General features: G+C 37.0%; 1 protein-coding gene across 2 annotated transcripts; it reads left to right on the top strand.

The window, feature by feature from the left end:
- Positions 1–2,362: 2,362 nt before the first annotated feature.
- On the top strand, positions 2,363–14,070 carry LOC103481339 (MAGUK p55 subfamily member 3-like). 2 transcript variants are annotated; one of them, XM_008436737.2, is made up of 19 exons: positions 2,363–2,500; positions 2,674–2,792; positions 3,476–3,553; positions 3,676–3,756; positions 4,380–4,517; positions 4,621–4,702; positions 5,065–5,150; positions 5,428–5,502; positions 5,754–5,950; positions 6,029–6,093; positions 7,187–7,204; positions 8,204–8,245; positions 10,807–10,872; positions 11,032–11,190; positions 12,239–12,319; positions 12,435–12,528; positions 12,621–12,729; positions 13,383–13,502; positions 13,582–14,070. In XM_008436737.2, exons 1-19 carry the CDS (start codon positions 2,476–2,478, stop codon positions 13,759–13,761), a joined length of 1,815 nt encoding a protein of 604 aa, XP_008434959.1. In that variant the 5' UTR covers positions 2,363–2,475; the 3' UTR covers positions 13,762–14,070. The 2 variants fall into 2 exon arrangements, with proteins under 2 accessions (XP_008434959.1, XP_008434960.1); XM_008436738.2 differs by lacking the exon at positions 10,807–10,872.
- Positions 14,071–14,894: the final 824 nt, after the last annotated feature.

Raw genomic sequence — 14,894 nt, forward strand, 5'->3', positions numbered from 1 at the left:
ACATTGAAATCTTCATTCATGCTCTCGCTGCGCGCTCCGTCGTCTAAATCCTAGAGGTTAGATAAAAGCACCATATGGTCCGTGGAAACCATAAGTAACTCGAGTTAATGAGTGAGAGAAACACCAGAATGATGCTGGAGTTAAGCTGTCGCTGACAGCTTGTGATTGGAGAGAGTCGGATTGTCGACTCTCAGGGCCAAACATAGAAAAGACGAGGAATGTGCTAAGTAGGCAAAAGCCTGATTCTCACGGTGTAATAATGACCCTGAGCATCTAGGTGCTGCTGACACCAAAATCTCAGCGGAAAAGGCAGAATATGATATTTGCTTTCAATTAAAACAGAAAATTATTCCAACTGCAACTAAAATAATGTAATATATTGAATATTCTTCATAATATTGCTGTGAGAACCTTTTTTAGCATTACTAGAATTTTGACAAAGCCCTTAATTTCCTTTAAGTATTTATATTAAAGCCTTTTTTGCTTTTCTCTTTATGCGGTGCAAACACAAATAGCAAGCTACTATAAGCTAGTTAGTCTGGTTATGACCAACTGCAATTTTAAAGCGGCATCCTTTGTGTTAAATGTACAGTGACACATTTATTGTTTTCTTAACCAAGGAAAAGACGTGTGAGCCTGCAAGGTCAGTGCACAGCATCTTATTGTACCTTCTTCGGTAGCTGATCCATGTTTGGTGCCAAGAGAGAATTCAAATTGAAATTAATTCAAAAATACTTTATTAATCCCAAAGGGAAATTAAATGTAACCTGTATTATAGAAGGTTTGTCAAAAGGTTGTTGAGAAGGAGAATTGTTTGTTTGTTTTGAGAACAAGCCAAGCTGTAAATAGCAGTTTAAAAAATAATATCTCAAAATCATGCYAACTCTGACAAGTTTTTATTTACTATGTTTAAATACGTTTGTATTTAACATAATATCACAAATACACATTTGRCAATTGAAATACATTATTTTGTCTTATTAAAGATTAAAGCTAAAGAAAAGCCAGTCATTGAGTTTTAAGCAGGCGATAACCATTCACCATTAATATCTGTGTTGTATTTAACCAGCTTTCAAAATGGAGTCAAGAATTCCMATTTCCCAACATTATCTGAACTGAGATTTTCTACATTTTAAGTATATTTTCTGAAACTGTAACAGAACACTTTAATGTGGGGAAAAAACAGTTTTATATCTCTGCACATTCAGCCAATAAACGCATAATGAGTGAAGTTGAACTGAAGTTGTAACATGAACGCATCCAGCAGCGATAGACTGAATCAGTCTGGGAGTATTATTATCATTGATGCCTGGTTTAAGGCTCAGTCTTTGACTGAGGTTAAAGGTCATGACTCAGCTGAGCAGTTTCACACAGATGGCTTGTAATCACAGTGGCGACATAAGTCTTTCACCATACTGCATGAGGATTAGTTCAGGCACAGCTGCRCAAAAATAATAGGGCTCAGAAGAAGCAGATAAAAGTTGGTTTTTGTCATTTTTGTTATATACAGACATATACACCACAGTAACCACTGATATTGTTTATTTTCTTGCAGCACAATGTTCGAGTAAAATTACTGCCATCGCAGCATTTAGAGAAACCCATTATTACAGTATAGCCACWCACCAATTTGTGCTACATTTGTGCTGGTTTGAGGAGCAAAAAAATTAATTTGAGCTGCTGTCACTTTAAGATATTAACAAAAGTTTCTGGAGGTCAAAGATCTTCACTCCGTGCCTCCCACATTTATGAAATCAAATCAAACTGAGCAGCCAAAAGTAGTTTTTTGTCTCTTTTTGTTACATATACACCACAGTAAYCACTGATATTGCTTATTTTCTTGCAGCACAACGTTCTAGTGATGATTGACACCAAATTTGGTGAGATACAATTTTCCTGCACAAACATAGGGCAAACGTCTAACATCAATTTTGTTTCATTTGGTTAAAGTAGAGGGGCTGGTTGAACCTTTGACCTTTAGASTTTCATTAATGTCTCCAAAACAAACGCAGCTCTTGACCAAGAATGACAAATGTTAACACTTTAGTATCGGTGGAATGAAGAGTGATGGTATCATTCAAGGCTAACTTTTCCAGTTTTATTTGACCTCGGTTCTTCCGGTGCAGCAGTTTGAGATTAGCTTCATGCCTCAGTAAAAAGAGAAGGTAATAATTACAGCAAAGCTTCAGCATGAATGAATCCATTGATCACCGTCAGAAGGACGCCGCTCTCTCCTTCATCTTACATTTAATGGCTTTTTAATTAGAAATTACAATCAGAGCTCTGCCCTCTGTAATGTCATGCATAAAAAGGTTTTAGTTGTCAGAGCTACAACTTTRATTCACCTTAACTGTCTGTAAAAAATGTTTTGTTTTTTTTCCTGTAGTTGTGTGTGACTCTCCACACAGTCAGTCAGCTTTCCTTCCTTTCCCCTCCTCGTTCTCTCCATCTCCTCATCCTCCTTGGGTTGAAGCCATGCCCATCGTTTCTGCAAATACAGGTAGAGTGAAATAAATGTCCTACATATTTGTTCACACGTTTGATGTGTTTACAAAAAGCCAGATGTTGTACGATGGTCATTTGTCCGTTATTTAAAAACTGGATTGTGAGGGAATAAAACAAGCATGCTAATAATGGTGTGATAATTTTTTTATTTACTATTTTTATTTGCAGGGCTGCATGAGACTCTGGCCATCCTCACATCTCAGCTCCACCCTGGCGCCAACCACAAGGAGGACCTGGTCTTCCTCAGAGACGTCTTCAGTGAGAAAAGCATCGGTTACCTCATGAAGGTTGAGCAGATTCTTCACATTAGATGTACAAAATGTCATTTATGAACCTTTTTCTTTGCATCTACTGTTCCTTTGACAATAATGTTTAAATCCATCAATTCAACAACAACAAAAAATCTGCCAACCAACAAATAATTAATAAAATCCACTAATACTCTGTTTCCATAAATATGATTAAAAATAGCAGCTAAGTTGTTATATAATATATATCAAATTATTGAATGCACAGTTATCTAATTTCTTGTAAATAATTTGTTGTTTTCACAAATATGCATTCATGTTTTTTTTAAATTATCCTCCTCATTTGCACATTTCTTTTAAACACAATATGCTTTTTTTAGTAACTGTGCAGTATTATTTATTTTGTTGTAATCTTACCCCTTCGTAGGAACAAAAATTCCTATTTTTTTTGTTTTTATCTACAATTTGTTTTTACCTAAGTTTGAATCTGTGTGCTTACACTAATGTAAAATTTTAGCATTGACTTCATACTTCCCATCAGTTATGTAACATTTGATTAAAGTACTTGTTTTGTTTTTTTTTTTTTACTTCTTAAGTAATATGTTTACCCCCTTAAACAGATATTTAAGCTTATGATTTCTTAAAAAAGAAGTTTCATTTATATTCATTTTTCTCTCTGTTTTACTCCTTACATCTATTTAGTTTCTCTTATTTTCCTGCAGATCCATGAGCGGTTAAAGCTGTATGAGAAGTACAGCCCCACTCCGGTCCTACACAGCGCCTCCTGTCTGGCAGARGATGTAGGTGCAGTGAAGTTTCCCTCCAAACATTCTTCAAATTGAACTGTTCTTTTCTCTTTGTGTGACACTAATATCTCATAGAGTGATCTATAAAAGAAATAAGTGTGATTTTGGCTCGTTAGCTAGCAGAAGAGCTTCAGAGCGGGCCACTGCAGGATGACGAGCGAGAGCTGCTCCTTTTGCTGAACACACCTCACCTGAAGGTAGATTCGCATTTACTCTAAAACTTTTTCCCTCCACTTTTCTTSAACATTGGATTTTTTTTACATTATTCAATTAAAAAATGCTGTTTTTATCACAAAGGGAAATTAAATGTTGTATCTTGAAAGAGTTGTGGATGGGGATTCTGTGGTAGCAGTCAGTCTTGCAGCGAATTTAAAGAGGCCTCTGACTGAAGACTGTCGCTGACTTGCTAACAGCTTAGTTTCCAGACAACAGAGACAATATTTCACAGCAACATGCCCTGTATGACTCATTAAATTCTCCTTTTTTAACTTCTTTGGGATTTGGGGCTAATAGTTCAGGTATTATTTGAGCTTTTGAGATGCTAATCAGCTGCTCACAGTTGTAATAAYAAGATCTTGTTGCTTCAGTTTTGCAGAAGTTTAAGAAAACAGACCAATAATCCTTCCATACACACWGTATCTAAAACCAGAGGGAATAACTGTCCAAACATATAACCTCAGCCAAAAAAAGTCTGAACAAAAGTTGAGAAAAAACAAATCMGAATAAAGTAGCAGAGTTTCTCCAACTCGCTGCCTCCATGAGCRAACTCTGTGTTCTCGGTTTACTTTAATGCATCGGTTTTATCTGTTGGCTCATGCAGGCGGTGCTGTCAGCTCATGACATTGTTGCCCAGAAGAAATTTGACCCGGTTCTTCCCCCGTTGCCAGAAGATTTAGACGATGACTTTGAGGAAGAATCTGTGAAGATTGTCCGTCTGGTTAAGAACAAAGAACCTCTGGTGAGGATTGACTTTAAATGCTTACCTTGACCAGAGAAAACCCAAGCTCCAGTTGAACGTTCATTTCTGTTTCTGTTTTTTTTTTACATTTATTTTTCACAAGGGAGCAACCATTCGGAGAGACGAGGCCACCGGAGCTGTAATTGTGGCCAGAATCATGCGGGGAGGGGCAGCTGACCGCAGCGGTGAGGCCTCTGATTCGCTAAATCTTTCCGTTCTTTTAGGAAACAAATGAACATTCAGCAGGACAGCAGCAGGAAGGAGCTATATGTAAATAATCCTGAAGCTCCTATAGAGGAAACTACAGTAATCTTTCTCTTATATGTTTGAAGATGATGTCATCAGAGCTGCTACATGTGAGGAGATTAAACTGTGCGACCCATTGAACTGTCAGCAGGCATCAAATCCTTGAGATTATGGCCACAAAATTGCATATTTCCAGATTATAAGCGACTGGCCGTCGCCATGGGGATGTTGTTGACTTGTCGCCAGTGGGAAATGGCTCCAGTCTTTTTCTGCCTGCGGTTTGAAACACGTCTGCTTTCAGGTCTGGTCCATGTAGGAGATGAGCTGCGAGAGGTGAACGGAAACCTGATCACTCACAAAAGGCCTGATGAGATCAGCCAGATCCTGGTAAACAGCAAACAACTGATCAGAATGATGAGGATGATGGTGGTGGTGGAGATGATGATGGTGGTGATGATGATGAAGATAATGATTTTGATGATGGTGGTGGTGGTGGTGGTGGTGGTGGTGGTGGTGATGATGATGTGGTGGTGGTGATGATGATGATGATGATGGTGATGATTTTGATGATGGTGGTGGTGATGATGATGATGATGATGATGGTGATGGTGATGATAATGACGATGAAGATGATGACCATGTTTCTCTGCTCCTGTCTCCTCAGTCTCAGTCTCAGGGCTCCATCACTCTGAAAATCATCCCAGCTGTTGCTGAAGAAGATCGACTGAAGGAGAGCAGAGTAAAGTTCATCCATCCATCCATCTGTCCATCCATCCGTTATGTCATCCATCCATCCATCTGTCCATCCATCCGTTTCATCATCCATCCATCCCTCTGTCTATCCATTAATAATTCATCCTTCCCTCATTTGTTTATTTCTATCCATCCATCCATCTTGTTCTGTAACTGAATGTATTTTTTAAACTCTTCATTGTTTTGTCCAGTGAAATAATGTAGAATATTTAGTAATTTTTGCTTCCTGACCTGAAGGTCTACCTGCGCGCTCTGTTTGACTACACACCTTTTGAGGACAAGGCAACGCCGTGTCAAGAGGCGGGACTTCCTTTCAAGAGAGGGGACATCCTGCAGGTCGTCAGCCAGGAGGACGCCACCTGGTGGCAAGCCAAGAAAGTGGGCGACTGCAACCTGCGTGCTGCCCTCATCCCCTCCATTCAGTTTCAGGAGAGGTAGCATAAAATGACTCTCTTCACATTATTGTGTGTATTGTCCCTTTTGTAACGGAAACATTATGGATCTGGTTCCAGGCGTCTGAGATACAGAATGAAGATGAATTCCCTTCCTGCTCCTCTGTCTCCCAAAGCTCCAACATGTAAGAGTTATTTACTCTTATGTAAATCTCTGCATTTGACCAGCAACTTCAGATTTACATGACATCAAATGTAGATGRAATCCAATCTATGGAAGATACGCAGAAAAAGAGATTATTTAAAAAGTTGGGTTTAATCTCTGAAATAGTTAAAAGATTTAATTTAAAAGCAGATCTATTATTAGCATGAAATTTCCAGACTAGACATTTTTCAATCATGTCACATGACTGGTGAATCAGATTCTCTTATATAAATTTAGATTTAATGTGTCCTTCCAACCTCTTGTCCTTCTTTTCTTTATTTCTGTTTAATCTTTCTTTTTTCTTGTCCTAAGTTCCATTTTTCCTTGAGCCATTCTTTCTCTCTTTCCTTCTTTTTTGTTCTTTCCTTTCTTTTTCCCATTTTCTCCTACATTCCTTATTCCTTCCTTTCTCACTTTCTTTATTTTTTTCCTCTTTCTTTCCTTCTTTTTGTTTTTTTCATTTTGTTCCTTTTTACTTTTCTTTCTTTGTTTTTTGTTTGCTTCTTCATTTTTCCTTCCTTGTTTTTTTCCTTTTACTTTCTCTCTTCCTTTCTCTGTTTCCTTSTTTCTTTCTAATTTCTTTGTCACTTTCTTTTATTGTTCTCTTGTTTTTCCTTTTTCTTTCCTTCTTTCTTCTTTTTGTTTTCTCTCTTTCCTTCTTATCTTCCTTTGTTCCTTTCCTCTTTGTTCCCTTCTTTTTTCCTTAGTTCTTTGTTTGCTTGTTTGTTTCTTTCACCACCATTTATATCTGGACTACGCCTGTAAAGCAGTTCTGGTTTGTTTTTTATTTTTTCCCTGTTGTGTTTTGTTTAATTATCAGATTCTGAGAAAAACATTGGATTATAATTTTACAAGCCCAAACTTAACAGCATTGAGTGATCATAAATGTATCTGAACTTCTCACCAGACCTCAGTTATCCAGGTCCAAACCTCCCTGATAAAATAGGTACAGAAAAGCAGAAATATGACACTTTAGAAATGGTTGTTAATTTGAGAAAAACATTGGCGAGAACGTTGGTAATAACGTTTTRCTACAATGATGCTTTGTGTTGCTCTCACTTTGCCAACTTCAGCTGATCGGACAGAGAAAGGTACGTTCAGAAACCCTCATGTTAGAAAACATGAACCATCTTTAGACAGAAACAACCAACCTGAGGCGTTAAACACAAATACAACTCAACACACAACAGATCAGAGGTGGGCAGAGAAACCAGAAATTGTACTCGAGTAAGAGCAGGACTACTTCAACATATTTTTATTCAAGAGGAGTAAAAGGTATTTGGTAAAACATCTACTCAAGTACTGAGAAACTGATCAAATTATCTATCATTTAATATTTAAAAATTTCATAATCAGACTGACCAAAATATAAATCCAAGAAGAAATTTTGGTATTTTAAGGATGAAAATATCAATAATTCATAGAAGTAACGACAAATAACAAAATCATGCAAAAGAAAAAAAATTCAAATCACTTTCTTTCAATAAAAACTCATGAAACTTTAACAAAAACTGCAGGTGTGTGTCTGTGTCTGGTTAATTTTTTGGTTAAAACATGTTTGCTTTTCATTCAGTGGGTAGAAAATTTACTCACGTAAGAGCAGAGATACTTCATAATAAAATTACTCAAGTGAAAGTAAAAAGTGCAGGCATAAAAGTAATTTTTTTCCGTAAAGTTACTCAAATAATTGTAATTTAGTAAATGTAACTAGCTACCACCCAACTCTGCTCAGACACAGCAATGAAAAGCTTTTTTATTGTTTTTTTTTTTTAATCTAAAAACTGCTTCTCAGAGGACATGTAAAAGTGTCTAAATATTTTTTCTTCTTTGTTGCTTTTGTGTTTGACGCCTTGGTGAAACATCACCATATTTTCATGCCTTAATATCGTTCTGAAATTCCCCCAAAGTGTCTCACCTGAAACTCAGAAACATCCTGATTCAGTTTTAATCCTTCCTTCATACAGAATCATGAATTTGCTTTAAAACATTTGTTTTTACTTTGTTTATACCACGCCTCTCCTGCCTGAGTCTCCTCTGCAGCATCCCCTCCCCGTTCTCACCCCGTTTTCTCCCTGCTTGTCGTCCCACAGAAGACTGTGACAGTAAAAGTGCTCTGAATGGAAAGGATGTAGGTGAGGAAGCACGCCGCCTGAAACATCACATGTTGGCTTAGCCTGTGTGCTAATTCATGCTTTATTTTAGAGGCTGCAGGCTATTGTTGCTAAAGTGTTTGTATGTGTTTCTTCTGCTCTTTACATATTAAAGTTGTTGTTTTTTCTTTAAATATTCATTTATTTAAAGAAATGTAAAAATTTCCTTTGATATTTGTGAACCGTCTCTTAGTTTCCAGTGTGCTCAGCTTTCTAAAGAAAAGTGTTCTGAACAAATATGCTGGGATGAGTTACATTTTTAAGGCTCAGACAAACAGTATTATGTTTTCCTTTAAATTCAGTAGATAAAACAGTTAAATCAGTATTCTGCTTTTTTTTTTTTAAGCTGAACTTTCCTGAAAGTTTTTAAGGATATTAAATTAGAGTTTAAACATAGTTATTAAGACTTGACGATATAAAACAAAGCTCATTTTGTCACTAAATTTAACATTGTGTGTTGGAGTGGTAAAATAAGATATGTTACTTCTTAGGTTTGTTAATTGCACATTAATCTTTAGTGGACACAAAATCATTTACTTCCACTTTTAATGATAGAAACATTTGGTTTTCAGATGAGTTTCTCTTTCTGTGATGGTTTAACTTTCACTGTGAACTGTTTGGAAAAGTTTCCATCTATTAATTATACCACCGCAATCACTTCATGAGAAGAAGTACTAAATAATTTAATTTCTTAAAAGAATAAAATCAAAAGAAAATGGGCCAAACAGTGAACTAACTACTACAACCTCATAAAGAAATGATCATCAGTGTTACTTATAATACGTTTTTAAATTACAGTATTTTCCGCACTATAAGGCGCACCTAAAAACCTTCAATTTCCTCAAAACCCGACAGTGCGCCTTATAATCTCGACAGTGCGCCTTATAATCAAGTGCGCCTTATATATGGACCAATATTGAGCCACAACAGGCCTAGCAACTACGGTAAGCAGCCGCTGACTTCCTTTTCCCCCGTAGAAGAAGAAGCGCGCTGTGCATGCTGGGATAGTTGTCAGAACGCTGGTTTGTTAATAAAGTTTGATAATACATTTAAAGCCAGGGGGTGGGGGAGACGCAGGGGAAGAGAGACAGAGACTGCGGCGGCAGCGTGTTGGTTGGTCTGTGTTACCCAGAAAGCAGTTGGGCACAATATTGCAACACCAACACGGTGAGTGAAACAACGACTGGGGCAGACTACTATATAAAGCACTGGGGACCATTTTTTTATTTATTTTTTTACAAATGTGGATGTGTAATAATAGTGTATGAAACAAATTGGCAACAGAATCTGAAGCGTCTATTCTATGCGCCTTATTTTTGAAATTTTTTTAAAAATAGGCCATTCATTGAAGGTGCGCCTTATAGTGCGGAAAATACTGGGTATCTTCAAAATTTTGGAAAAGGCCAATGATATGCACATTGATGGTACATTTATGTCAAATATGTGTAAAACTGCATGATTTGTCTCCCCCTGCTGGCAAAAGTAATACATTTGATGTATTACTTTATAAAATAGCATTTAGATTTATTTCTTGTTTTTTTTTTATTAGAACAAAAAACAAATCCCCAAAATAAGAATAATTCAAGTGACTGCTTGCTGATTTATTCTTTGCTAGAGAAATAAATTTTTTGTTAGTTCGTTGGAACGTGAACAGTCAGGTGAGAGGATTACAGGGATGTCCCATTCAGCAATGAGTTTTTTTTAATAACTTATCACATAATATCTACATCATAGTGTTGGTAAATTAGTCTTAGAAATTTTTGCACTTGATTAATTCAAAGAAAAATGACTTCCTCCTCCAAAATATTAAACTTAAGCTAATTTGTTTTTATTACATAGGGGGGACAAAATACAACAGAACAGTTTCATTTAAATCGTTTGCTCTAATAACTATCTAATTTAGTTGAGGAAATGTAACTAAACCGATGTAGAGAAAAGCTGAATATTTCTATGTGAATATTGGGAATCGATACAGAAAGTACCTTTGTAAATGTGTTGTCTAAGTGTTTCCTTCTCCAGTTTTAGTCTTTTCCTATTTAGTTTTGTTTCTGATGCATTTATTAAACTGGATTTTAGAGTTTACGTTGATTTAGAACATGTTTTAATTATCATTATCAGTAACAAACGGCTGGCTGAATGTCTTTAAGTGCTTAATATCTGGTTAATCTTTTCTCTGTTTCCAAAAAAGTAATAATCTGTTACTGCAGCATACTGATTATTAGTAAATATACACATTTTAAATGAATCTCTGACATCATAGGAAGTATCTGAATGGCTTTTTGTGCCTTCTATTTCTTTGAAACGCATTTTTGAGCTAATTTATTCCAACAAGCAGGATTGTTGGGATACATTAGGAGCAGCCGGCATTTTGTCTCTGTGTCACTGTGTCACTGTGAGCCGTCGTGGCATCTGATTGGCCAGCTCCAACTGCTCATTTTTTCCCCCATGTGTTTGAAAGGCGGACGCGGCATGCATGGCTTCATAGCTTCCATTGTGTTGGTGACTGAAACTGGTGAAATAAATGGTCTAATATGACGCTGTAGTTTCTCCCAAGAGTAAGGCAGCTCCTGCCTTCTGTGGCCATGCTTTCTCATGGGAATTTTACTCAGGTACTCTTACTGGTTTCCTACGGTGTTTGCAGTGCTSTAACACAGTTCTAATCGTTAAATAAAAAGAGAGTTTATATTTAAGGAGTTGTTACATTTTACTGAGTCTCTTTTATTTTCTGGATAAACAATAAGTCTGTTGTCTGTATGTCTCGACCGCAGCCAGTTTACGCCGAAGTTTCCGGCTGAAAAAAGATCGACAGGGTTCACCGGCAGAGACCCAAACGCCAGACGGCCATCGGTCGGACTTCCGGATCTATGAGGAAGTTACGCAATATTTGCCCCGCCCTGGAGAAAAGCCCCGCCTTATTGTACTGATAGGTAAGGTACGCTGTTAAAAAACGGACGTATTTTCAAAGAAAACATTTGGCGTGGCAGCAGAAATGAAAGAAACAAGTTAGGACTTAAGAGAGAAGGATTTATTTTAAAAAAAAACACACACAAAAAAAAAAACAGATTTAAATTACTGTTGTGAGAAGCTAAAAGTGTGTTTTTCAGTCTTTAAATGAAAATGTGTTAAAATCATGCTAAACAAATACAATAAGGTTTATATTTTCTTTTAGCTGGAATTCCTTGGAGATATGTTTTAGAAAAAAATGTGTGAAAGCTTATGCTGCTTGGATTTTGACGATACTTTATGAATAACAAAATGATTCTCTCTACACTGTTTTTGCTCCTGTTGACATCGACAGGAATKTACTTTTTAAAATCTATTTCTGTATTTGTTTTGTCTTGTTTTGTGTGTGTTTTTTTCCTTTTGGTTACACTTTATTTGACAGGATTTGCATAAGACTGACATGGATTTGGTTAAAAATGACACTTAATGCAAAACACACTTTTATTGGGCTTTTAATGCTTGTTTAATTGAACTTTGCRATAAAAGTTTCATTTTTTGCCAAATAATGCAAAGTTGGCACTTTTAATGGTCTTTTAATTTATCTTTTAGTGCATCTTTTCATTAAAATTGTCRTTATTAAATAAATAAYTATAGGATTATTTAATGCAAAGTTGACACTTTTATTGGGCTTTTAATGCTTGTTTAATTGAACTTTGCATTAAAAATTTAATTATTTAGCAAATAATGCAAAGTTGACACTATTAATGGACCTTTAATGCAGCTTTGCATTAAAATTGTCACTATTTACCAAATGATATTCATGACAGCAGTGGTAAACATTTATGAAGACTCTTTCATGTTCATGACGGTTGTCATGTCAATCTTATGCATAAGCCTTCAAATAAAGTGCTACCTTTTCTTTTTTGACTTGTACATGGAAAGGTAAAMAATTTCCAATATCAGATTTGATGGAAATTATAGGGTTAAATTTTTTTAGAAATATGTTTACACTAATCATTTTGTGGGCCACAGGTTCGCTAGGAGCTCGAGTCACGGAGCTAAAACAGAAGGTGATAGCAGATAATCCTCGGTGGTTTGGTCTGGCTGTTCCCCGTAAGCATTCCTGTACATAAAACGGATAATTCAGCTGATGCAGCCTCTATATTCAAAAACGTGTGTTTATCTCCATCTCACGTGGCCTGGTGGTTGTTTGAACCTTGACCTGAAGACACGACCCGAGCCAGAAAGACTCACGAGAGAGAAGGAGTGGAGTACCACTTCATCAGCAGAGCAGCTTTTGAGGCCGACATCCAGAATGGGAAGTGAGTAAACAAACAGTGTTACAAATAGAAAGTTTTAACAAGTAGAATTTTTTTATTTTTTTATTTTATGAGAATTATGTTTTGTTCTTCAGGTTTATTGAATATGGGGAGTATAAAGAGAATCTGTACGGCACCAGCTTGGAGTCCATTCATAAAGTTCTGAGTCAGAACAAAGTCTGTTTAGTGGACGTGCAGCCAGAGGTGAGTATGACTGTCACCATCTGCAGCAGGGATGACAAACCCGTCTTCCTTTTGGGCCAAATCAAGACCATGGATGTTCTTAAAGGGCCGGAATGTACTGATAAAGTCTGTAGAAATAGAAATAAATTCTTAACATTAAATAATATTGAACATCTTTTCAGTCCATCCAGAATTTCKCAATCGTTTTGGTGATTTTTGTTTTGCAATAGAAAAAGTGTTTGTGGCAGTAATTTTGAAATATTTGCGCCTTTTTATTACTCGCCATATCATTATGGATAATAACTTGACATTAAGAAAACATTAAGAAAACATTACTCAGAAAATGGGGAATACGTTTCTCCATTTTTGTGAAAAATCTACAATCATGCATTAGCGCAAAAAAAGTGCAGGGTTTTGTTGATTTTTACGTGAATTTCCATGATAATTAAAAAGAAACTRGAGGGACTGATTGATGCAATTTGGCAATAAACGGATAAAAACTGSTTGAATTGATAAAATAATAATTAAACACACTTGAAGGTTCTATTTATGTATCAGTCTGCTGGTTGTTGTGTTACATCTCAGTTTAAGATACATTTTTAATTATAAATGACTGTAACGCACCATAGTAGGTGGTTTAGCTGCATTGTGATGAATGTTTCCACATCATTCAGGCACTGAAGACGCTGCGAACGGCCGAGTTCAAACCATACATCATCTTCGTGACGCCTCGCTTCCCCGACTGCCAAAGAAAACACTTCGGCTCCTCTTCCTCTCTCAGCGCCGGGATCACGGTAACTCACACGGAAAGCAGCATACGGATTCTTATTACTGGTGATGTTTSAGTGAAAGTAMGCGTCTGGTTGTCACCAGGAGGAGGACCTCCAGGAAATGAAGCAGTCTGCAGAGAAGATGGATGAGTGCTACGGCCATTGGGTGGACTACGTGTTGGTGAAGGAGGACCCAGTGAGTGCCTTAGCGGAGCTCCAGGTGGCGCTGGAGAGGGTGCAGACGGAGCCGCAGTGGGTTCCCGTGTTCTGGGTGAGGCGTTAGCCTAATCAGCTTCCTGATAAACGGAGACCACTGTGCAAGGACCCACCTCAGTGGGGGGGTCAAATGTTTACTGCCATGTAACCATTCCACACTTAGAGAAGGACCGCCATAAAAAAACTGAAAAATGTTCCTGATAGTTGATGCAGTCACAGGAAAAATAAGTACACCCTGTTTTGGCAGACTCTTAAAGGGGCAGCATGCATTTTCCACTAAGTGCAGTTTTATAGCACCGTCAAGTAACTATGTTAACTTCTGTTATAAAATTGCTGTATGACTTTGTAATTTAATGAAGAAAAATTAAAACTCCTGCTCTTTCTAAAACTCCAACTTCAGAACATCATCACAACATGGCTCCTCTGTTGACCCTTTAACATTTTTACCAGCACTGCATTCAGCAGTAGCTCATATGAGCTCAGCACTTCCACCTGAGGTGTTTGCTAATTGCTGCTGGCTAGTCTGAAGGAGCTGAATGAGCTGCTCTGTGAAGCAGAAGCTTGAAAGCTGCAGCTCTGAGGAGCTGCGTCTCGAAGGCGGGGCTAGGGCCATCCAGACGTTTTGCACAGCTGAATGGTTGCCATGGGAGATTCAATGATTTCTGGAACATGCATGAAAGAATCAAGGCAACATACAGCTCTGGAAAAAATAAAGAGCCCTCTGCACTGAACCGCATTGAAAACCTCCTGGTTATTCCACCAAAGACTGATTTCTGAACTCTTCCTGAGTGAGAACATTTGTATTGTTTCTAAATGAATATGAACTTGTTTTCTTTGCATTGTTTGAGGTCTGGAAGCTCTGCATCTTTTTTATTTTGACCATTTCTCATTTTCTGCAAATACTAAATATTTGCTTTGCATTTCAGAGACATGTCAGTAGTTCATAGAATAAAAGAACAAAGTTCATTTTACTCAAACAACCTATAAAAAGCAAAATCAGAGAAACTGATCATTTTAAGTGGTCTCTTAAATTGTTTTACAAAGCTGCATGTGTTTTTGGTGAGGGAATAACATAACGTGTTACCGATACACTTCCATATTGGTATTAAAACACACCTGGAGATAAGAAAAAATTATTTAGCAACGATTCCACATACAGATGACTTATTTATSTTTGTAAAATCCTCTGGAAGCAGCCAG

The sequence above is a fragment of the Poecilia reticulata genome, linkage group LG19 (genome assembly GCF_000633615.1).
Source record: "Poecilia reticulata strain Guanapo linkage group LG19, Guppy_female_1.0+MT, whole genome shotgun sequence".
Lineage (NCBI taxonomy): Eukaryota > Metazoa > Chordata > Actinopteri > Cyprinodontiformes > Poeciliidae > Poecilia > Poecilia reticulata.